A 22,247-nucleotide genomic window follows, 5' to 3' on the forward strand; every position below is an offset into this window, starting at 1 on the left:
AGAAAAAAGATTTGGATGCACACAAAACATCAATAACCTCAACTAAAGAAGAACCATGCAAAAATTCATATTGTAACCCTAATATTCCAGTTGCCCAAATCCTTTTTGAGAAAGGACAAGAGAAAAAATAGATGCCAGGCAGATTCTCATTCCAAATGACCAAACACACACCTCTCATCTATGTTTAAGAACTGACAAAGCTTAAGTTTTGTTGTAAAACCTTTATTCAACAATTTCTAAAAGAAAATCTGAAATTTAAGATGCAATTTTTATTTCCACAACCAAGACCATACTTGCATAGGGTGTGATTGTTCATATGAAATTTGGAGAATAACTTTGGTAGCAATGTAGCTCAGGGATGGATCAATGGCTCTGCGCCATGATGCGCTTGGGAGGAGGCTGAAACCTAAGTAAAAAGCATATATAGTTGGACATATTTTGATAATAGAAACCCACAATCGCTCATTTACTGTAATATCCTTAAGGGGAAGGTATTCGTGCACGAGAGATTCTCCCATCAACTCTGTCAAATAGGGGTTGGGGGCGGGGGTAGGAGTATTTATGTCATTTTGGATGGGCATTTATGCCCATTCTGACTACACTTAATGCCGGCCGTGCATAAAAACTTTTGCCTATAACCTTAAAGACTTGAAACAATTTACACCTCAGCCTATGCATCAGCATCACTGTCCATATTATCTTTTTTTTTATATTATATAGTATATCACTGTTGCATTGATTGAACAATTGGTTTTCAGTTGCAATAGATTTCAACCAAACACCTATCTCAATGGTCAAATTTTAACTCAAAAAACAAGGAAAGAAAATGGCCAACAAAGCGGTCATCATCTCTTAAAATCTTCAGCCCACGCAAGTGGGTCCAATTTAAGTCTAGTTCTAGTACATTTACGCTCAACATTCTCTTACATATTCCACCCATTGCCATTTAGATTGCACAAATAGGTATATCTAGAAGCAAAAAGAACTTATGTCAAGCGCTAAGCATATGTGTAGCAAGCGGATAAATTTTTACTGCAAACTAGGTAGTATGAATTTCCAACTGTCCATACATGGTCCAATCCTAGCATACTACGTGTAATGTGCAATTTATACAGCTCACATAGAGTTGTACACATTAGTGGGCATTCATGCATTGCAATAAATTACCCAATACACGTGGAGATTTGAGAGAGTAAAGTAACGGCCGAGCAGTAGAACAGGTTTCACTATTTTCTCTAGAAATGTTACAAAAACTCATGATTCTATCTCAAAGAGATAATTAGAACAATATATAGAAAAACCCTAACCCCAGAAGGTACACAAATGCCCCTAGTCCAAAAAATGCTAAAAAACTTGAGCTGGACCAAAACATAACACATGGCTCAAAAGTACTCATTTTGAAGATCTCGACGAGCCCAACACAACGGCATGGAGCCCCGCCATTTTTCAGCATTCCGAGATCATTTCGAGGCCGAAACGGCCCTCCAAAGATCTCAACCGCACTTTCTGGACCAAATCAGACATCACCAACAACAATACACCTGGTGGGCATTCAAGCGCTGCAATAAATTGCCTAGTACACATGTGGTGAATTGAAAAAGTAGAGTGACGGTTGCAAAGAAGAGGCGGGGCTCCATTGTTGAGTTTTGACGATTCTCAAGGTTGAAGGATGAGAGGAGTGGATGAGTAGCAATGGAAACAAAACCAACATAACCAATTGATAGACATGATTCAAACTGTTAAGCATCAGTGTTTTGTGTTTCTTTTTGCCATTATCGATCCCAACCTATTCCACTCTTCAAGGAAGATAAGAAACCCTGAAGCTACATTTGCCATTGAAACTTCGAAACCCACTCAAATCCCTACTTCGACCCGTTCTTTCTTTATTTACATCCTTTGATATCTCCTATTTCTTTGCATCTCTCTCTCTTACATCCACAACTTCCTTTATTTTAGTTCTTTGGTTTCCTTATTAGCCTTATTTGGTTCGTTCCTTATATTTCTTCTTTCTCTTCTTCAAAATTTTCCTAAAAATTATCAATTCTCTCTCTTCTGTCTTTTGTGTTTTTTGTCTGTCAATTCTGTTCTTCCAACAAAATTATCTTTTCTTAGATTTAAATCTGAATGGGTCGAGTTAAACTCCAGATTAAGAGAATAGAAAACAACACAAATCGACAGGTTACCTTCTCCAAGCGAAGAAATGGACTCATTAAGAAAGCTTATGAGCTTTCTATCCTTTGTGATATCGATATTGCTCTTATCATGTTCTCTCCTTCTGGTCGCCTTAGTCATTTCTCCGGCAAAAAGAGGTGCACACTCCACTTCCCAATCTATGGCGGATCCAGATCTTCTACCGCGCGGGCTGCCCATCCTGCCGGGCTGCACAGACACAAGGCGGAGTGCATTGACCGCCTTACCTCTGCCCAAGCAGGGGTAACGCGATCATTGCGCGTGGCCCTATGTCTGTGCAGCACAAGCAAGACAGGGCAGCGCGCCATAGAAGATCTGTGTTGATCTATAGTTTATAATGGTTTTTATGTAATGGATCTAGTTATTGATTTCCTTTTCTTCATCTTCTCCTTGGTTCTCTATTTTCTTCATGGAATTTTTTTTTGGATTGATTGATTTAATTTTTTTTTCTTTTTTTCTTTTTTGGGTTTCAATTAGGATTGAAGATGTGCTTACCAGATACATAAATCTCCCTGACCATGACACTGGAGGGTATGATCTTGATTCCAATTTCATTTTTGTTTAGGCTATGTTTGGATGTCAAAAAAGGATAAATTCAAAAAAAATATGGATTTGAGAAGAGAGAGACACAAATTAATCATTGCATCGTCATGATTTTTGCCTCATTATGTTGTTTTCTCTTTTCTTTTCTTGACATTTAAACTCTGTTGGGGGTGTGGACGCTGCAATTAGACACATCAAAAATGAAAATTTTCTACTACGGGGGTTGCAGAAACATTCTTGGGCTCACAGCCAAAGAAATTGAATCTAAAAAGGTATTTTGGAAAATACCAAAACTAAGAGGGTATTTGTGAACCCAAAGGGGAATTGAATTATTCCATCTCTTTGGTTGCAATCCTGAGTAGTATGAATGTTCCTACAACCCGGGTGGCAGAAAATGTTTTTCAGACACAAAGGGGGTGAAATGACTACACCACCCTTATGAAAGGCGAAAATGCCACTCCTATTGATATTGCCGCACAAAATTTTACTGCTACCCAGGTTGCAGGAATGTTCCTGCTGCCTGTGTTCACAGCCTAAGAAATGGAATAATTCACTTTCCATTAGGGTTCATAAATACCCACATAGGTTATAGTATTCCAAAATGCTCATTTTTATTCCATTTCTTTGGCTATGAACCGAGTAGTAGGAACATTCCTACAACCTGAGTATCAGCAAAATTTTGTCCCTCCCATTGGCCCCAGAGAACACGTCCACCGCTTGTTTATTTCAGAATCAATCTCTCTTTCTCTTGAAATCTTTATCCTTCTAATTATGTTCATGTTCTTTTTGGTTTTTGATTGATTTGCAGGACTGTTAAAAATCGGGAGGTAATTAAAATGAAAACATAATGGATTTACTTGGTGGAAAAAAATCATCTGCAGTGCAGGCTTGACAACTCGACATGTGGAAGTTGCGACATCCAATGGTACCAAGCTCAAAAAGAAAAAAAAATAATAATCTTGCTTCGAGCTCGCACCGTTGGATGAAGTTTCTTCCATGTGTCGAGTTCTCAGGCCCGCACTGCAATGCACTAATGAGGATTTTAGTCCTTAATTGATTCTCAGTCCTTGCTTATGTATCTATGTGAGTTCACATACGTATCATGTGCATGCAGTATATGATAAGGACCTTAAAGAAACTCAAGAGCGAAAACGATGTTGCTCTCCAGCTAGCCAAGTTTGTTCTTCCTTTCTCTTCCTCAAATAGTTTTTAATTTTCTTCTTCTGTTTTTTTTTTTTTTCATATTTGGATTTATATTCTAATGAAATTACATTCTCTTTTTGATCCGTTAACTATGGTTTGAATCAGTCCTGGAGCTGTTAACTCTAATGTGGAGGTAAATTACACATCTTAATTCTTATCATCTAATTAATCTTATTTCAACTCTTTTAAGTTTAATAATTAAAATTTTCATTCTAGGAACTCCAACAAGAGATTAGTAGATTCCAACAACAACTTCAGATGGCCGAGGAACAATTAAGGTGATATACTTGAAAGGATAAAACCTCATTTACCTGTTTAATTATATGCACGTACCATTTAGTAACTTATTATCTTCTTTAATTTAATTTAACTGAAATTAAGGATTTTTGAGCCGGACCCACTAAAGCTCACATCAATGGGTGAACTAGAATCATGTGAGAGGCAGCTTATGGATGCATTGACACGTGTTACACAAAGAAAGGTAAAGGCTGACGCTGATATCTCTCTCTTATTAATATTGTACCAACAGCTCAATCTTAAGCCATTGGTCTTAATTTTTTTTTTCCTTTTGTTTTGTTTTTTTTTTTTTTTTTGGCAGAAATATCTGTTAGGTAACCAAATATCGTCTTATGATCAATCCAATATTCAGGTGAGTCAAAAAAAAAAAAAAAAAAAATGTATTAAGGTAAGGGCAAGGTTCTAAATTTCGGTTTCGATGTCGATTTCGATTCTAGTTGAAATTTAGATTTTTCAGGTTTTGACCGAAACTTGGTATTTTCTGGGCAAAGCTTGATATATCATATTGATCAAAACTGATCGAAACTTAGTATGAGTCAGTATCAACTAAAGATTTCATCTCGGTTTCTAGTGAAACCAATATATCCCAGTTGAAACTGTAGAATAAGAACTATGGGTATGGGTCCAGTTGGTATGATTGCTTGTGACGATCTGTTCGTCTAATAGGAGTGTGTGCTTTGGTATTTTAAAAGGGGCTTTTGTCTTCATTTAAGGGTTCATGTATAATCGTGCACCATGCATGGCCGTACATGAAACTTTTCTTCTTAAGATAATAAAGGAAAAAAGAAAAAATAGCTTGATCCCTACTACATTAAAAAAGAAAGGGAAACGAATCATCATGACCCAGAGTATAATTTTCCTCTTACATGGAGTTCTTTATTAGTTTCTCTCACTTGCTCTGATCATGTGGGTCCCATATGGATAATACCGTTTTCGCGTTGTTGTTGCCGTGGCATGCAAATTCTATCATTGTCAAAAACCGTTTTCATTGAATAAAATTATCTGATTTCCTTTTTTGCCAAAAGTTTTTCTTTTTATTTTTCATCGGTGATGTGACCCTATAATTGGACTTCGGCTCGTCATTAACTCACACATTCAATTGTTCATACCTATAAATGCCCTTAATCAAATGGTTTCAATATATAAGGAGATGGAATTCTTTCTTCATCATGAGTGATTTTTTTTTTTTTAAATAAATGCAGATGTATTTGGATTCTCAAGAGGGGATGCCCACATCATTTGAGAATGAGGTTGTGGGTTGGTTGCCAGAGAATGCACACCAGTCTAACCAAATTTTCCTTGGACCTGACTCTTTGGTTCCTCTAAGGTAAGTTTTTTTGTTAATTTCTCTAAGAGATCTTCAGCTTCAGCCCAGCCCAGCCCAGCCCAACCTAGCCCAGTAAATAATTATGATTTGGTGATTGGAACTTTGGGCTTTAAATTTGCAGGGATCAGTCATCCTCAATATATGACACATTGTCTCATGGAGCAAGCTTAAATGTGGACCCACGAGGCATGGGAGAGTGCAATGTCAGCAGTACAAGCGATGGGAATCTTCCACCTTGGCCCCAGGGTTACACATCCAGTGATCTTCTCTCTGCTCTCATGCCACCTTCTTCATTCCCTCTAATCCAGGTTCTCTCTCTCTCTCTCTCATGATGGACCATAGGGCCCAAGACAGGCCCGACCGAATAAAACCGAAACTAATCCAGTTTTGGTTTTGGAAAGGTTGGTTAATCCATCGGTTTAGCCAATTTTATGTATATTTTGGCTAATCGGTTTGGTTGTTGGGTTAATGTGTTTCAATTAAAATTGAAAATGCTCTAGAGAACCGGACCGATTAAGACCCGACCAAAACCGACTGGTTGACAACCCTACATATGAGACACAGTACTATGCTAGTATAGATAGGATATGTAATGGCTAATAAAGGCTAACTAGTAGACGTTGATCTTGATGCCAGCAGGGAATGACCGGCCCAGATATGCAATCAATAATGCCACGTGAGCAAGAGGAGACCCCACCGAGCTGTTCTCACATGCCTGCCAATCAAGAGGGTGCCAATTATGACTTATGAGATCAACGTCTCCCATAGCTTAATATTCATGAATTTAAGCTTTTGTTTGCCGTTGCCATAGAAGAAGAACTTAGGTAGCAATGTAGCTCAGGGATGGATCGGTGGCTCTGCGCTACAATGCGCCTGGGTGAGGCTGAAACCCAAATGAAAAGCATATATATAGTTGGATACAGAATATTAATTTACTTCCTTTGTTTTGGGACAGATTTTGATAATAGAATCCCAAAACCGCTCATTTACTGTAATATCCTTAATTAAAGACTTGAAAAATTTTACACCTCAATCTATGCATCAGTATCACTGTCCATGTTATTTTTTTTTAATGAGAGAGAGAGAGAACGCTATTTGATCGCATGGCCCTTGTGTCAGCACGGGCGAGGGGGACCAATGGGAACGCACACCCAAGCATCCAATATGGGGCCAGGGTGGTCATTTTGCCACCCATGTGTCTGGGTGTAGGGGGTGCGAGCAAGCAGCCTTCTTCTTCCCTTTATGTATACATATAAAATCCTTGCATGAATCGAACGATTCGATTTCAATTGCTATAGGTTTCAACCAAACAGCCATCTCAATAGTCAAATTTCAACTCAGTACACAATGAAAGAAAATAGCCAAAAAAATGATAATTGTATGTACACTCAATGCTTGGCACATATTATTCCAGCCATTGCGATTTAGAGTGCACAAATGGGTATATCTAGAAGCAAAAGAACATGTATCGAGCACGAAGCATATGGGTTGCGAGTTGGGCTCATCCAAATCTAGAATGAGATCTGAATGATAATAATTTATTACTAGATGAAACTCTCCGCTTTCAATTTTTGCTGCATGTTTCACATAGAAGGCAGAACAACTCCAGTGATATTTACTTGTTTCCATAAAATCCTTTTAAAGGAAATCTTGAATTTCTCATTTGCAAATCTCTTAAAGTTGAGAGGGCCTTTGGATAGTCCGTGCTTTAGTAAACAATGTCCGGATTTATATTGCAAAGCTACAGGTCAGGCTATAAATTTCCAAACCTTTAGTCCTAATATTCATGTGATGTTCAAACGGTGGTTCTCCAAGGTACTTGGAGTTCCCTATGGTGATGGGCCATTAAAATACCTTGGGTTACCGATGGGATTTGGTGTGTCAAAGAAAAATTTGTTTGATGATGTAAATGAACAGTCCCTTACAAATTGGAAGGTTGGAAACAATGGTTTTTTTAATCTCATACATGTAGGGAAGTCCTTCTTAAGGCGACAATCTCGAACTTCTATATCAAATTTCGCGGGTTCTTATTTCAAAATTCTTGTGTCACACTATGATGCTATCAGAAAGGCAATTGCCATTTTTTATTGGGGCATGTCAGACGAAGGACCAAAAATACAATGGATTTCACGGTCAAGATTGTGTCTATCAAAATCATAAAGGGGGCTCGGTTTCAAGGATTGCAAATTACAGAATTTAGCATTATTATCCAAGGCTGTCTGGCGTTTATGGTCTTCACCATCAGAGTCACATTGAGCCCGCTTCATCAAATCCATATATTTTCCCTCTACTGATTTTCTTCATATTAGGTTTAGAAATAGGCCTTCGTGGGAATGGAGAAATCTCTTGGAAGGTAGAACCGTTCACCAATCAGATTTGTTATGGAAAATAGATACTAGTGAGTCGATCAACATATGGAACGACAATTGGGTTCCAACTCTACCAGTTACAAGATTCAAAGTGAAATGCCAATAGGATATCAATTTCATGCAGTTTCGGCCTTAATTGACCCCCTAACCCGATCTTGGCATATGGACTTACCCTAGCTGCTATTTCGGCTAGAGGAGAAGAAGGTGATTCAAGCAATTAGTCTTAGTCTGTTCCCAAATGATGATAGAATGGTGTGGGGTGCCGCAAAAAATTGGGTATTTAGCGTGAAATCAACATATCATATGTTGTCAAATGTGGCCTAGATCTCTGATGCTATTTGTGCTTCCAATTCGTGACCCCATAAATGGTAGGTTGTTTACAGATAAGGTTTGGAATCACATTTGGAAAATTGATGCTTTACCTAAGGCTTTTATGTGGAGAGGCTGTGCGGATAGACTCCAAATGGGAGAAGGATTCCATTCTCGAAGAATCCCAGTTGACCCGGTCCACCGAAGATGTGGTGGCGATGATGAGATGTTCTTAGATGCCCTTTCGCATGGCCGTCTGGTTTGGTTGCTCTATGACTTATATTCTACCAGCAGTTCTAGAACCATCTATTTCTCTATGGTTGCAGAGCTGGGAGAGCTTGTTTAGGAGGGATGAGAAATTAGCCAATGAATCACTATCTCGGACGACTTTTATATGTTGGTACATTTGGCATGCTCGTAACGACTATGTCTTTGGTACAAAGGAATGGAGCCCTGAAGAAGTAATCACAGTTGCTTAGAGTGCCTAAATGGAGTATCACAAAGCTACAGGAAAGGTGCCTCAATGATCATCATCTCCAGCCTCACCTGAGGCTCATGGAATTCCTTCTCCAGTAGGTTTCACTAAGGAATATTGCGATGCGGCTTTGAAATGGGGCAGCACGGATGGATGCAATGGTTTGTTTTTCCAATCAGAGGAGGGGAGGACTTTACATGTGATATCGGCTCCTCTACACATCTCTATGGCTCTCTAAGGTGAAGCACTGACCATCAAGATGGTTGTTTCTAAAGCAGTCTCTATGGGTATTTCTCATCTTCAGGCAGACTGACTGTACAGAGACGGTACAATATCTTTAAGGAATTAGCATACACCCACCTCTAGAAAATAGTTGTTATATTAGATGATGTTAAACACCTATGTGATTCCTTTATTGCTGTTTCTTTTTCTTTTATTCTAAAAAGTCTGAATGTTATTGTAGATGTCCTGGCAGAAGGGCCTTGTCTATCATGTGTTTAACAGGTTGGTCTATTTCCATTCTTTGGCTCCAAGACTTGTTTTGGGATTCAAGGCCCCACACAAGAATCTCAGTAAAGCTACTGCTTACCATTAAAGAAAAAAAAAGAGGTAGCACCATGAGGAACGGTTGAAAAGAAACCCCCCCCCCCCTCCCCTCATCAGGGATTGAATTAGAACATAAAATTTGTAATGGTTGTTAACTGACTGGTCATCGGTTCAAATCCTACTTGGGGAGAATTTCTAGTTATCACTTTTCCCATCCAATACAATAAGTAATCAAGGAGTTGGAAGAGTGTCAATTCACCCATTCCCTCCATCACTGCCTAAAAGTAGAGGGAATGGTTCATGTTAGTTCGAGTTACCATCGGGTGAGAGGCAAGATCTCTTTCCTTCTCTTTTTTCTACTCACTCGTAGGGGTTTGGACCCCCACAAAGGGAAAGGGAATCTACTGAACATGTCAATCATTGGAGGGAATTTCACCCACATCTAATCCCCAATTCTAGTTCACCCTGAATGATCATGTTGGGTGAATTGTTGAAAAGGAGGTGATCTAGCCGTACCTTCTAGTATGGATACCTTGTTACAACTTTACTCCAATAAGTAGCACTGCCTTCAGCAACCCCCCTCCTTGCAGTTAAGGTAACAACTTTGGGCATGCATGGGCAACTCCCAGAGAATTCGAACAACCCCATTTGCTTGATCAAGTCACTTCCTTCTACAACAGATGCTACTTTCAACCACAGAAAGTCTAATCTGATTCAACCTCCCAAAATCTCAAAGTCACGCCAGATATGATAGCAAAAGTTAACACCCCTATTTTTGCTTAAGGGCGACGTCTCCGAAGTTTTTCACCTCGGTTCTACCACACACTTGACTCTTCATTGGGTAAAAGTGAGCCTTTTGGTTGCCTTGTTCACGTAACTTTGGTTTGTTTTTTAAGACAATCAAAAAGATTCAACGAAAACGGGGCAAGTTTAAATCGAATTTTTATCTTCTCAATTACATTGTCCGCACTTATATCAAGTACATCTAATAAAGGGAGGTGGAACCCACCTTGGGTAATGTATAGTTATTTTTAGATGTACTTGACGTCAAATACAAACAGTGTAATTGAGAGGATAAAGATCCGTTTAAACCCCACTTAAATAATTAGGTGTCGATTGGAGATTTTCTCTTTATACTGTCTCCTTAGAGAACTCTATGTGATCGAAGACAGTGTTTCAAAACAAGAAATCGGGGATCGTATCGGTTCCTCCGCTTCGATCTGAATTGGACCGGTATTGGTCCCAAAAACCCAAGAATCAACCCTCAGATCTGAATAACTTTCCTCAATTCTACGGTTCCTACGAATGAATTACTCATATCGGGATCGGTGACGCCTTATTCCAATTAGTATCGGCCAATTCACCAATCCGATCCTCGACTCCCGACTCGAGGGTGAAGTCGTGACTCGTGAGTAAACTGAGTTGTCCGACGAGAAACTTGAATTCCGAAGCCTTTTATGTAGTTGGTGAATGCCAGAAAGTGATTCTTCTAAACTCTGCTGACGTTTGTAATTAGTTATCGTTGCGAAGAATGGCGAAGAGACTGCTAGGGTCCGAACCAGTGGAAGGGTCGCTGACACCGTCGAAGAAGGTAGAGTACAGGGTGACGAACAGACTCCAGGAGGGCAAGCGTCCTCTTTACGCCGTCGTTTTCAACTTCATCGACGCCAACTACTTCAATGTTTTTGCTACTGTCGGAGGCAATCGTGTATTATTTCTCATTCTTCTTCTTCTTCTCCCCCCTCCCCCATTCCATTTGTGCTTGTTTCTAGCGTCTGATTTCAATTTCGTGTTCTTACTTTGATTATTACAACTATTAATGTCTCGTGTATTGCTCGACGAATTCCCAATTAATTATGTGTCGGTGAATGTGTAATACTGGGTTAGGGTTTCCCAATAATTGTTGTTAATGTCCAGTATGAATTGTATTTGGAACTTCTCTGGAATGAGTACCCCCCCCCCCTTGTTTTTTTTAGTTACAAAACTCAAGCTTTTACTACACAATTCGTGGTTTTTTGATAAGTGGTAAAGCTCGGAGATCTCTTTGAATATGGGATTGAAGCTAAATGGGGGCAACTTCAGGTTTCGTGACTTTTATTTTTAAATATAAATTTGGCGGCAATATTTTATTCGCCCATCCAAGAGCTTCTTTGTGGATTGCTATATCTCAATATGTTAAGAACATGACTAGAATTTCGTTTGGGTGGTTTGGATAACAAGTTCTGTTGGCTGCGAGAAGGGGCTGCATTTCTACTTATTTCGATGCTTGTCTGGCAATTTTATCCGCATTTAATATTGTGGAAATGATAATGCTTTCTCAGGTGACTGTTTACCAGTGCCTTGAAGGAGGTGTCATTGATGCCTTGCAGTCTTATGTTGATGAAGATGTAAGATTGGAGAGCTTCTTCATTTAGTGATTGCCTTTGTTATTGGTATATGTTCTAAAGACTGCTTGGTGTTTTGACATGGTTTATGGTTCAGAAGGAAGAATCGTTCTACACTTTGAGTTGGGCATGCAATATCGATGGGGCACCGCTCTTAGTTGCAGGTGGGATCAATGGTATCATTAGGGTCATTGACACTGGCAGTGAAAAGTTATATAAGGTATTGTATTTTTTATTTTGATTGTAATTGAACATTTCTAGAGCAGTGTTATCTCTTTTTCATTTTCCTACCCATCAGAAATGATTGAATACTTAATTTTGACCAGAACAACTGTGTTTTTTTTTTTTTTTTTTTTTAATTTATTACTTTCCTTCACTCTATATTGTGGATATCAGATCCATATGGAATCTGAAGGTTTTTTTTGTTTTTTTTTTTTTTTTTTTTTTTTTGGGGGGGGGGGGGTTCACGAATGACCTAACCCCAGGTAGGATCTGAGGTATAATCAATTCAGATTTTAATATTGCATCAGTTGCACTAATCGATGGAAGATTTCAATAGCAGAAAATACAGAATTGAATGTACTCAGACTTGTAACAGATTGATTGGAAAATAAAATAACATAGAAGGTAGAAGAAGATGGATAAATAGGATTGAGTCTCTCACTCACTCCCTTGGGCCTCTCACCCTCTCATAGCATATGTATCCCACTCTCCATTGAATCTCTGAGCCATTAGCAAGGTTTTAAAAACCAAACTCAATTTACTCCTACACGATCAGGACATTATCTCCTCCTTAACCAACAACAAAATCTAGGAAATATCTAATGTAAGACTAGAACCTGAATAGGTCTAATCCCAGGTAGGATCAAAAGAAAATCTCCAAAGAACAAGAAAGAGAGCAATGGAAACAAAAATCATATGAGGGAACAATGGGAAGTAGAAATAAGGGAAACAAGGGAATAATGGGAACTAAGAATAAGGGAAACAAGAGAACAATGGAAACTAAAAATAAGGGAAAACAAGAGAACAATGGAAACTCAAATGAGGGAACAATTTCCTTGGTTGGAGTAACAAATAAAAAAAAAAACCACAAATTTGTAACCTGTTGAAGCAGTAATGATCTTGATGTGATAATCTTCAAGAAATCAATGTGACAATTAGTTGAAAGAAATCCCAGCAATTTGTAGTACTCTTAAACTCAATTAGGATTTGGAATCAAGAACCGATGGAAGGGGATAGGGGAAGGGAATGGCTATCTCAGCCAGAGCATCTCACCCAACCTATCTCAGGATTTTTGGAAAGGCTATAACCAATATTTCATTAATCAAATTCGTGTTCAATGCTGGCCTCCCTTACAAACTTATATAGAAGACTCAAAAATAGACTTAGACACTGAAAAGGAAAGGCCTAACCCTACCTTAACTACTAAGGTAACCTAAATTGGCTTAGAAAGTGAAATAATAAAGAAAACAAACTCAAAATAGGACTCTAACTAAACTAATGAACTAAATCCCGTTTTCCTACTTTCTACCCATTTTTTAGGCTCATTAAATTAGCCAATTACAAAGTAAACCCATGGGATCATAGTCCCTAAACATATATGATCCAACCCAAAGCTTATTTCCACTAAAATAAGTTCTAAGTGGCTTATCTACATCAATTTTCCCCTGGTTGAAAAAAATTCATCCTTGAATTTTACAAAATGGAGGAATCAACTTTGTGTGATGAACATCTATCTTCAACCCACAATAGTAATCAGGCAGCTCGTGGATGTTAGGAATGTATTCTTCAAGGCATGAAACTTTCTCTTCAAAGAACTCTGGTGGCATGACGAACTCTATGTGCTCAACTTCGAAATCAGCAGTCATGTCCATGGGGTTTTCTACAGCTGTGTCTACAACGTTCTCTACTATGATACCAAATATGGAAATTATAATCCCCACGCAATCTGCATGATACCTTATGAGATATTCCTCAAAATTAGAAATCTGGCCCTTGGAATTTGCTCCATCGAACCAACCAAGAACCAGGCCGCATCAGACCAGGCTGTCTCCCACAACCGACGAATCCCACAGTAATTCTAGACTGGTTTTTGGGCTTTGTTTCTGCGGCTACACCTATGCTGAAACCTATGATCTACATCAATTCTCTCGATCTTGAAAAAAAAAAATCGTCAACGAGTTCAGTACAGATGTTGAATCAGGCGTTCAGGCTCCTTGGTTGCCTTGGCCGCCTTGCCGCCTAGACGGTGTCACCTTAATTTTAGACCCTCTCCAACGCCATGGTCACCTTCCCACCTTGATAACTATGATCAGACCTTGGCTGTCTTCCACATCAGCTGAATCCCACAGCGATTCTGGACTGGTTTTTGGGCCTTGTTCTTGCAGCTACACCTGTGCTCTGGAACCTGTGATCTACATGAACCCTATTTCTGTATTTTTATATTTTCTCCATTTATAAAAGGAGGCCCAAATATTTATAACCCCCCAAAAAGAGAAGAGGCCCAAATGCATCATGCATTGTGTAAATGAGGAAGTAGGATTTCTTCTGAGATGCTTGTATACGTGCAGAGTTTTGTTGGCCATGGGGACTCGATAAATGAAATCAGGACTCAAGCATTGAAACCATCACTTGTGGTCTCTGCAAGCAAAGTAAGAACTCCTATCTGCTATAATTGAGACACTCTTATTCTTCTTGGCTTGTAGTTTTTGAGTGTGACATTTTGATATTGGAACAGGATGAGTCTGTCAGGCTATGGAATGTGCATACTGGGATATGCGTCTTGATATTTGCTGGAGGTGGGGGTCATCGCAATGAAGTCTTGAGCGTGGTAAGTGTTGGTAATGTACCTATGTTCCGTCATTCTTTCTTCCTTCTATATTTGTTTTAGGTAGTTTCATCAAGTTTCTTTTGTGGTTATAAATAAGGGAGGAACTTTTAATTGCTGACTATTTGAAGGGAGTCTCCAATGTTACAGGACTTCCATCCTTCAGACATATACCGCATTGCAAGTTGTGGTATGGATAATACAATTAAGATTTGGTCCATGAAAGGTAAACTATCTTCTCTTGCTTTGTTTTAGAGTTCCCGCAATGGCGAATAGTTTCTTATATGTGATTGAAGGTGTAAACAATAATTTTGTAGGTTGAGCTCTACTCAGCCCTGTGCCGACTAGTTGATGTAGATAACTCACAAAAATGGGTTTATTTTATTAGAAATAAGATTTGGGTTGGGATATGTATGTGTTGGGCCTTTGATCCCATGTGTTTTCATTGTAATGGGCCACTTTAATAGGTCTAAAATATGGGTAGAAGGTAGGCATACAGAATTAGTCTTCATTACTTTTGTTAGTATTTATTTTAAGTTGTTTGATAGGCTTTGAATTCCTTCACCTTGTGTGAGAAGGTTTCCTTTTAATATTATGCTTCTTATTTATGTTGCTTAGCAATAAGATTTTACTTTCCTAGTCAGATTAGGGTTTTGTTTTAGTTTTCTATATAAAGCTTGTAAGTATAGTTTTCAAGGCGTCCAGGCGCCTTGGTCGCCTTGATTTTTTACCCTCTCCAACGCCTTGGATTGCCTAGACGCCATGACAACTATGCTTGTAAGAGCCATGGGCTCCACAGGAATATGATTAATGAGATTTTGGTTTGAATCTTTTCTTTCGTTGCTAAGAAAGTGTGCATGTTGTGAGACTCAATTAAGGGTGGGAAATCCTTGGGGTCATAGTTCGAAAACTCATCTTGACTCGGTGTCTCGACTAGGTCGAGACGATCAAGATCTTGGTGAGTTTGTGCATTTTTTTTCGTTTCGGTATGATGTTTTAGTGAACAAATGGCCATAGTTGGCTTCGAAACTTTAAGGAAAGCTTGTTTTAGACTTAATAAACATATTTAAATCTTCAAATTGTAAAAAAAGCACCCAATTTTGTGTTTTGGATTTGCACCCTTGATTGACTGTAAATGTTGAACCCTTAATGTAATATTGTCTATTCTACACATTGTTTGAGTGACATGAGACATAATTGGCAAGTAAAACAAGTAAATTATGCAACAATGGATGAAGACACATAATATTGAATAAGTATATAAGAAATAGTTAAAGACTTAAAGTTTCTACTACAAAGAATAATGAAGTGTGAACAATGCATATTACATAGACACCCAACCCAGGTACAGTGAACAATACATAAGTCATATAGACCCTACTACCCTAGCCTTCCGTGTCCCAACTCCCAACAATACAATACTATGAGTATGTGACTGCTTACTGAACTATGACGTGCTGGATCGAGTCCACTCAATCGATCTCTTCGTAGTAATGTGGCAACCCTCAGTAGTGTGTCCCAGTAGTATTGAGTGATGATGTGGCCAAAAAATCAAGAACCAAAGTTTTTCCCCCTTCTTTGTTGAGTTTACTTTGAAATTTTGAAGTCTGGGTCAAGATTGTGTCCTTTTATAAGACACTTTGTACCATTTTGGCTAGACAGTACAAAAGCACCGAAATTTCGGTCGAGTTTTTCGAATTAATGACAGTTTGAGATATTGCCCTATAACTCGTCTCGACCAGCTCGAGTTTCTTGAGTTTTTCGAGATCTCGGTAAGATTTAGAACTATGTTTGGGATCAGTGTGATTTTGATCCAGGACTGCTAGTGTGAAGCCAAAGGTCACATTCTTCCTTTCTATTCTCTGTTTTACATGTAAGTTGCTGTTTACTTTTCTGTTGATTAAACACTGCTGTACTGTGAAGCCAGATTCTAGTGGGTTATTTCTTAGTTCGTCATATTCAAACACTGGCTATTATTGGTTGCATGTTTGCCTAATACTTTCCTGTTGTAAAACATCCTGTCAGATGCCTGTTTTTTGGGTTATTTTCTATAACGTGAAATCAACAATTAATCTTAATCTAACTGTGAGATCTGGGTGATCTTTTGGGGTCTTTAAGTTTTCTCCTGATTCTGCCCAGTTTTGAGTTCAGACTTGAAGATTCTCTAATTACTCTAGATCTGACCATTGAATCTGATTTATATTTTGAGGATTGAAAGTACCAACCTAGATTTACAGTTGATCAGACTTAGAAACTGATCTGAGTCTCTGATTTTGTGCAATTGAATTTCTCCTATTTCTTGAATTTTGTATTCAGATTTAATTATTTCTTAATTGTGATTAAACCCGCATTAGGATTGTTTTCCCTGTAAGAGGGGTGTGTAACCTGAACCTAGGGTTCATCCTACCTACCCCCACCCACCCACCACTAGTTTGGTATGAAACACATTGTAGATCTTCTTTTTGTAATATATCTATTAGAATTTGACTCAATGAATACAGAACTTATGTTATTAAAAAGAATATTTAAAAGAAAGACAGGCTTCCTCAATCATATCATTTATCTTTTTATTATGACTTTGAACCATCTACATTTTTCACTTTTCCATTTCAAAGCAATGCCGAGAATCTTAGATCATCGATTTATATTCCTTTAGGTTTATTTCAAATCTGAGAGACTGAATGCTGATTCAGCAGTCAGCACCGATGCCATGTATATGGAATGTTGTTTACAATATTTTTCTCTTTTAATATCCTTATTGTTAACTTGTTAAGCTTGTTGCAGAGTTCTGGACATATGTTGAGCAGTCTTTTACATGGACTGACCTTCCTTCCAAATTCCCCACGAAATATGTGCAATTTCCTGTGAGTAATGATGAGTTGTAATCTTACATACTTTTGTTTTTACTTTTGTAACTGATGTGACCTTTATTTCTACAGGTGGTCGTAGCTTCAATTCACTCGAACTATGTTGATTGCAACAGATGGCTTGGGGATTTCATCTTATCAAAGGTGAACTGTTGCTTGAAAGACATCCTCATTTTTGCCAAGTTTATCTCATCCAAGTCATGTTGAAGAAAAGACGATCCATGTCATTGTCATTGATTTGTTTGTAGTGTACATCAGGCATTGTCTATAATTATGATGTAGGACGATCACAGAAATGAGCTTATTTTGTGGAAACAAATCTTGGGTTGGGTTCCATAGGTATTTAGAAAACTAGTTTGTTTTGGCTTTCCAAGTAGTAGTTTAAGTTCCAAATCAGTTTAGGAATATTAGAGTGGTGCAGATTTGATGATCTATCGCAGAATATCCAAAAGAGGCAAGCCTAGTGTGACCCAGTGTGTTTAGTCTTTTATTTTCTGTCTTGAGTTAGCTTCTTTAATGTTTTAAGTTAGTTCTCTTTTGTTCAAGTGTTTAAGCTTGCCTAAATGGGCTTTGTTTAGTGGAAAATGGAAATAAGCCTTGGGTTGGGTTATGAATGTGTTGGGCCTCTGATCCATGGGTTTTCATTGTAATTGATCACTTAAATGGGCTTATAATGTGAGTAGAGGCTAGGCATACGGGATTTCTTAATTAAGTGTCTTTATTTCTTTATTCTAATTGTTATTAAGTGTTTTAGTTAGGTTAGATTAGGATTTTATAAGTTTAGTCCTGTTTTGAGTCAGTTTCCTAGTCAATTTAGGTTACCTTATTAATTAAGAATTGGGTTAGGCATTTCCTTTTTAGTGTCAGGAATCTGTTTTTGAGTTTTCTAGTTAAGTTTGTAAGGGGGTCTAGCATTGTACACGAATTTTGATTAATGAAAAGCTTTTGCTGCTCTTCTTCTCCAATGGTGAAGAAACAGTGTGTCTGATCAAGGAAATCTTGTGTTCGATCCTCCCAACCACCCTGCGGTGTGAAGCCCGGGTGTTTCTCTTATTGCTCTGTTCTTCTTCCTCTATCTTACTCTCCATTGACAAATATACCCTTGTCCTAGTGCTAGTAGGATCGACTCATATTCTTAGATCCAACCATTGGATTGAGTTGGGATTTTCAGCAAATATTCTATCTCTGATTTACTGAACTCAAGTTGAGGTTCAGTCTCATCTGACCTACTGATTTTAAGTTGTAGCAGTTCTCTTATATCTGGTTATACATTCTCAGTGTTTCAATTCTGTTCTTTGTACTGTTTTGTCCTTTCAAATACAGTTCTACATGATAGATTTTAAGAGTATGAACTCTATATGTATATGTACTGGCCTATGTCGTTTAGCTACATTTTTTTTATTAATAAAAGTTCAGTTTTCTGTAACTGTGGATTCAAAACTTTGCTCAGGTTGGTTCTCAATAGACTCTTGGTGGATTCCAGGGTCACAACAGGTGGATTCCTGCAATCCTTATTTCTGTTATCCCTTCTATTCTATTTTCTTTTCTAATCCCATCCATTCCAGGTCAGATTTCTCTAATCTCTCAAGTCTGCTGCACTTGTTTATAGTTCAGTTTTCAGTTTGTTCTTACAGTCATAACTTCATTAATACTGGTCTGAGTTTCTTTATATTTGATATTTAAGATTCTGTCTGTTCGTTGTACTGAATTTTATCGTAAATCTCTGAATTTGATTAGTCAGATGCACAGAAGGTGAGCAGCAGTTAGTAAAAAAAGCCACTAATGATAATCTATACAAAACAATAAAGGACTTCTCCCCAAATTTGAAAAACACAGGTAATATATATATAAAAGTTCCCGAACAATGTGAATAGTCTTTCTGTGTAGCTGAATCAAAATAGTACTGAAAAGAGGAGACCATATTCGAAGCACTTCAACATGCTGTCGACCATGGGATGGTGAGATCAGGGGCAAATGGGGAGGTACAGCTCAAAGTGAGTGCCTCACTCTTCTAGTTGTGGTTGGGACTGCAATAGTGGAATTGCACTAAATTGAAGTTGTATTTCAACCATACTTTGTATTGGTCAGTTGACTCTCGAGTTTAATGACCTTAATTCTTGATTCACAATATTCCCAAGTTGTAACAGTAGTGTGCTGGGTTAAGATTTTAAGGCTTTTTTAACATAGTGGAAAATGTTTTCCTTTTTCTTTTTCTTCCCCCCCCCCCCTTTTTTTTTTAGGGGGGGGGGGGGGTGTTGGGGTTGTTTGGATTTCCTCTCTCCCTATAGATTATACTCATAACATATATTATAATTATGCTTCTTCTGGTCCAGAAACCTACAATCAAAAGCAATATATAAGTAAAATAGAGGACAGCTGATTGGCGGATAGGGCAGTAGAGCCTTGTCCCCAGGTGGTCTCGGTTTCGAGACCCCTGCTACTCACCTAGTATCCCCCCTATCTCCCTTTGTCCCTCCCCCCATCCCCTTTGTAACATCAAATATTTATATATATATATATATAGAAGTAAAATCGTACCTTACTGGGTTTTATCTTGCAACGCAGAGTGTTGACAATGAAATTGTCTTGTGGGAACCAAAAAACAAGGAGCATATTCCTGGTGAGGTTAGATTTTCCTCTTCACATCCCTTCTCTTCTGAAGTGTCTAGAGTGTTTTTTTTGTCTTTGATGGTTTATTTACACCATCTGTTGATCCACTTCTTTTTTGTGACCTACAAGATTAATGGTTTCAATACTGACTTTGGTTTAGGGTGCTGTGGACATTCTTCAGAAGTACCCTGTTCCAGAGTGCGATATTTGGTTCATCAAGTTCTCATGTGATTTTCATTACAATGCAACAGCTATTGGTAAGTAATGCTTGTTCTCTGAGTGGGGGTACTCATCTACCCAGGGAAAAGAAAAAGTGGGAGTATTCATCAGGCCAGGAAAGCCAGGAGTTAGGTTCAGATATATGGCTCTGCATAAATTGAGCTGACCTAATTGATGTGTTGAGTGAGGACATCAATCCATCAGAAATGGGAAAATAAGTGAGTACATCTATTTTCCATCAGTTTGTCTGATTGGAGATCTATTTTCCATCAACCTAGTGGTCTCAGGTTTGAGTCGGGAAACAGCCTCTCCATGAAATGGTAGTAAGGCTGCATACATTATGACTCTCCCCAGACCGCGCACAAGCCTCGTGCACTGGGTAGTCCCTTTTTTTGTGGTGTTGTCAGGTAGATAAGGTTTTGTTGATCGAGTTGAGTTCAATTGGTTTCTCCTCATCAAGTACATTTTAAGAATTATTAACCATTCTCATATGCACATTCCCATGGTCAGCACTGGACTTTCCATACAAAGTGCTCCACCATAGGAATTTCCTGCACTAAAGTGGAGCTTAATGTTGTATGTGGCCATCAGATTTATGAGTTCATTTTGGTAGATGTAGCCTATTGGTCCAATGAGATGCTTGTGTGCCATCAGTTAGTCCTTGGGCCATCCTCACCACGACCTTTAATTTTCCACTGTGATTATTACTTTGGAGGAGCAACCCCTGACTTGTGAATTTGACCGACTTTGTGTTCCACACAAAGTGCTTTGTTACTTTTGTTTTACATGTTTTGTACATGCCGCTTACAAGAAATTCAGCTATTGTAGTTCTCTTCTGCCAGGAAACAGGGAAGGCAAGATTTATATATGGGAACTGCAGTCCAGCCCCCCTGTCCTTATTGCTAAGTATGCTTAATTTCTGTGAAATGAACTGTAATTTTTTAGTACCCTTCCCTCCCACCCCCTACCCCCCCCCCCCTCCCACAACCCAACAAAAAAAAAAAAAAAAATCATTAATACTGTTAAAAGACCTGCAGTTCTGTACAATTGATTGGGTATTCAGGTCTTCCTGTTTTGGCTGAACTGTTCATGTTTCAGGCTCTCTCATATGCAGTGTAAATCTCCAATCAGACAGACTGCCATGTCTTTTGATGGAAGGTAAATCTAATAATTAGTTTGGTGTCCCAGTAAACGTGCATACCGCCTCTTCATTTAGCAAAACACTTCAAATAGCAAGGGGAGACTACTGACTTCCTCAACCTGTGTTTACCTATTGCAGCACCATCCTTGGCTGTTGTGAAGATGGGACAATCTGGCGTTGGGATGCAACTGCTACTCCATAAGCTTGCCAGATGATAAACTCAGCCTTATCCCAACTAAATGGGGTCTCTCCTCACTTCTCTTATTCTTGTAAAATGTTACTGAATTTGGGATCCTGCATCATCATTATTGAGAAATATTAATGCTGTTTCCGAGGTTGTGGCCAAAGGAGTCCCCTCTGTAACATGATCTATAAATGGTCACACAGGCTTTCCTCTTGATCGCAGTCAACCTAGCCCCTCGCTTCCAAATAGAGTAGTTTGTCGTCATCAAGCAAACCGGGACTGAGCTCTAATTGTCGTTCCTTTACAGTGGAGCCTCTCAAATCCATCAACAGCAAACTAATAAAGAAAGCGACAGGTCCAGAATGTGCTCTGCGGAAGTTGGAATTTTCCTGCCCACATCCTTACCCCACATTCATGACCGAGTAATGGAGGGTTTCACCAAGCCGAAGTGGATGATCCTTTAGATCTGAAGCCGAGCACTTGAACTGTTGGTTTAGTAGTTTTTGTAGAAATGAAAGCAGAGCTTTTGTTGTGATTTATGTCCAACTAATATTGTGTAACTGGTGATGGTTTTGACTTTATTGGTTCTCCCTATAGATGGCTCACCATTCACCTCTTTGGGTCACCAATAGCTTGCAAATCACGATGAAGTATAATATAGCGTGCAACCTTGATGCATTTCTTCATTTTGGACTAGCCATTTAAAGCACTGTATTTATGGTGAGGGGCTTCTCATTGACCATTTGGGCCTCCAAG

At 38.6% G+C, this 22,247-nt stretch overlaps 2 protein-coding genes across 2 annotated transcripts; both read left to right on the forward strand.

The window, feature by feature from the left end:
- Nucleotides 1-1,866: 1,866 nt before the first annotated feature.
- LOC122640702 (agamous-like MADS-box protein AGL104) lies at nucleotides 1,867-6,576 on the forward strand. The gene is made up of 12 exons (XM_043833940.1): nucleotides 1,867-2,309; nucleotides 2,668-2,721; nucleotides 3,542-3,560; nucleotides 3,848-3,909; nucleotides 4,042-4,069; nucleotides 4,153-4,214; nucleotides 4,318-4,417; nucleotides 4,535-4,585; nucleotides 5,436-5,560; nucleotides 5,682-5,868; nucleotides 6,200-6,317; nucleotides 6,356-6,576. The coding sequence occupies exons 1-11, from the start codon at nucleotides 2,125-2,127 to the stop codon at nucleotides 6,308-6,310; spliced, it is 984 nt and encodes a 327-aa protein (XP_043689875.1). The 5' UTR covers nucleotides 1,867-2,124; the 3' UTR covers nucleotides 6,311-6,317; nucleotides 6,356-6,576.
- Nucleotides 6,577-10,757: 4,181 nt separating this feature from the next.
- Nucleotides 10,758-21,540, forward strand: LOC122641114 (polycomb group protein FIE1). Its single transcript, XM_043834436.1, has 13 exons — nucleotides 10,758-10,967; nucleotides 11,581-11,646; nucleotides 11,741-11,863; nucleotides 14,214-14,294; nucleotides 14,381-14,473; nucleotides 14,621-14,696; nucleotides 17,255-17,334; nucleotides 17,410-17,481; nucleotides 19,903-19,962; nucleotides 20,108-20,204; nucleotides 21,009-21,072; nucleotides 21,265-21,324; nucleotides 21,446-21,540. The coding sequence occupies exons 1-13, from the start codon at nucleotides 10,791-10,793 to the stop codon at nucleotides 21,507-21,509; spliced, it is 1,113 nt and encodes a 370-aa protein (XP_043690371.1). The 5' UTR covers nucleotides 10,758-10,790; the 3' UTR covers nucleotides 21,510-21,540.
- The last annotated feature ends 707 nt before the right edge of the window (nucleotides 21,541-22,247 follow it).

This window comes from Telopea speciosissima, chromosome 9 (assembly GCF_018873765.1).
Source record: "Telopea speciosissima isolate NSW1024214 ecotype Mountain lineage chromosome 9, Tspe_v1, whole genome shotgun sequence".
Taxonomy (NCBI): domain Eukaryota; kingdom Viridiplantae; phylum Streptophyta; class Magnoliopsida; order Proteales; family Proteaceae; genus Telopea; species Telopea speciosissima.

Bases quoted from the DNA above. Each gene is read 5' to 3' on its own strand.
- LOC122640702 (XM_043833940.1), top strand. From the start codon at position 2,125: ATGGGTCGAGTTAAACTCCAGATTAAGAGAATAGAAAACAACACAAAT. The intron at 3,910-4,041 runs GTTTGTTCTTCC...GGTTTGAATCAG, and splicing joins GTTGCTCTCCAGCTAGCCAA to TCCTGGAGCTGTTAACTCTA. The intron at 5,561-5,681 runs GTAAGTTTTTTT...TTAAATTTGCAG, and splicing joins GACTCTTTGGTTCCTCTAAG to GGATCAGTCATCCTCAATAT.
- LOC122641114 (XM_043834436.1), top strand. From the start codon at position 10,791: ATGGCGAAGAGACTGCTAGGGTCCGAACCAGTGGAAGGGTCGCTGACA. The intron at 11,864-14,213 runs GTATTGTATTTT...GTATACGTGCAG, and splicing joins GCAGTGAAAAGTTATATAAG to AGTTTTGTTGGCCATGGGGA. The intron at 20,205-21,008 runs GTAAGTAATGCT...CTCTTCTGCCAG, and splicing joins TTACAATGCAACAGCTATTG to GAAACAGGGAAGGCAAGATT.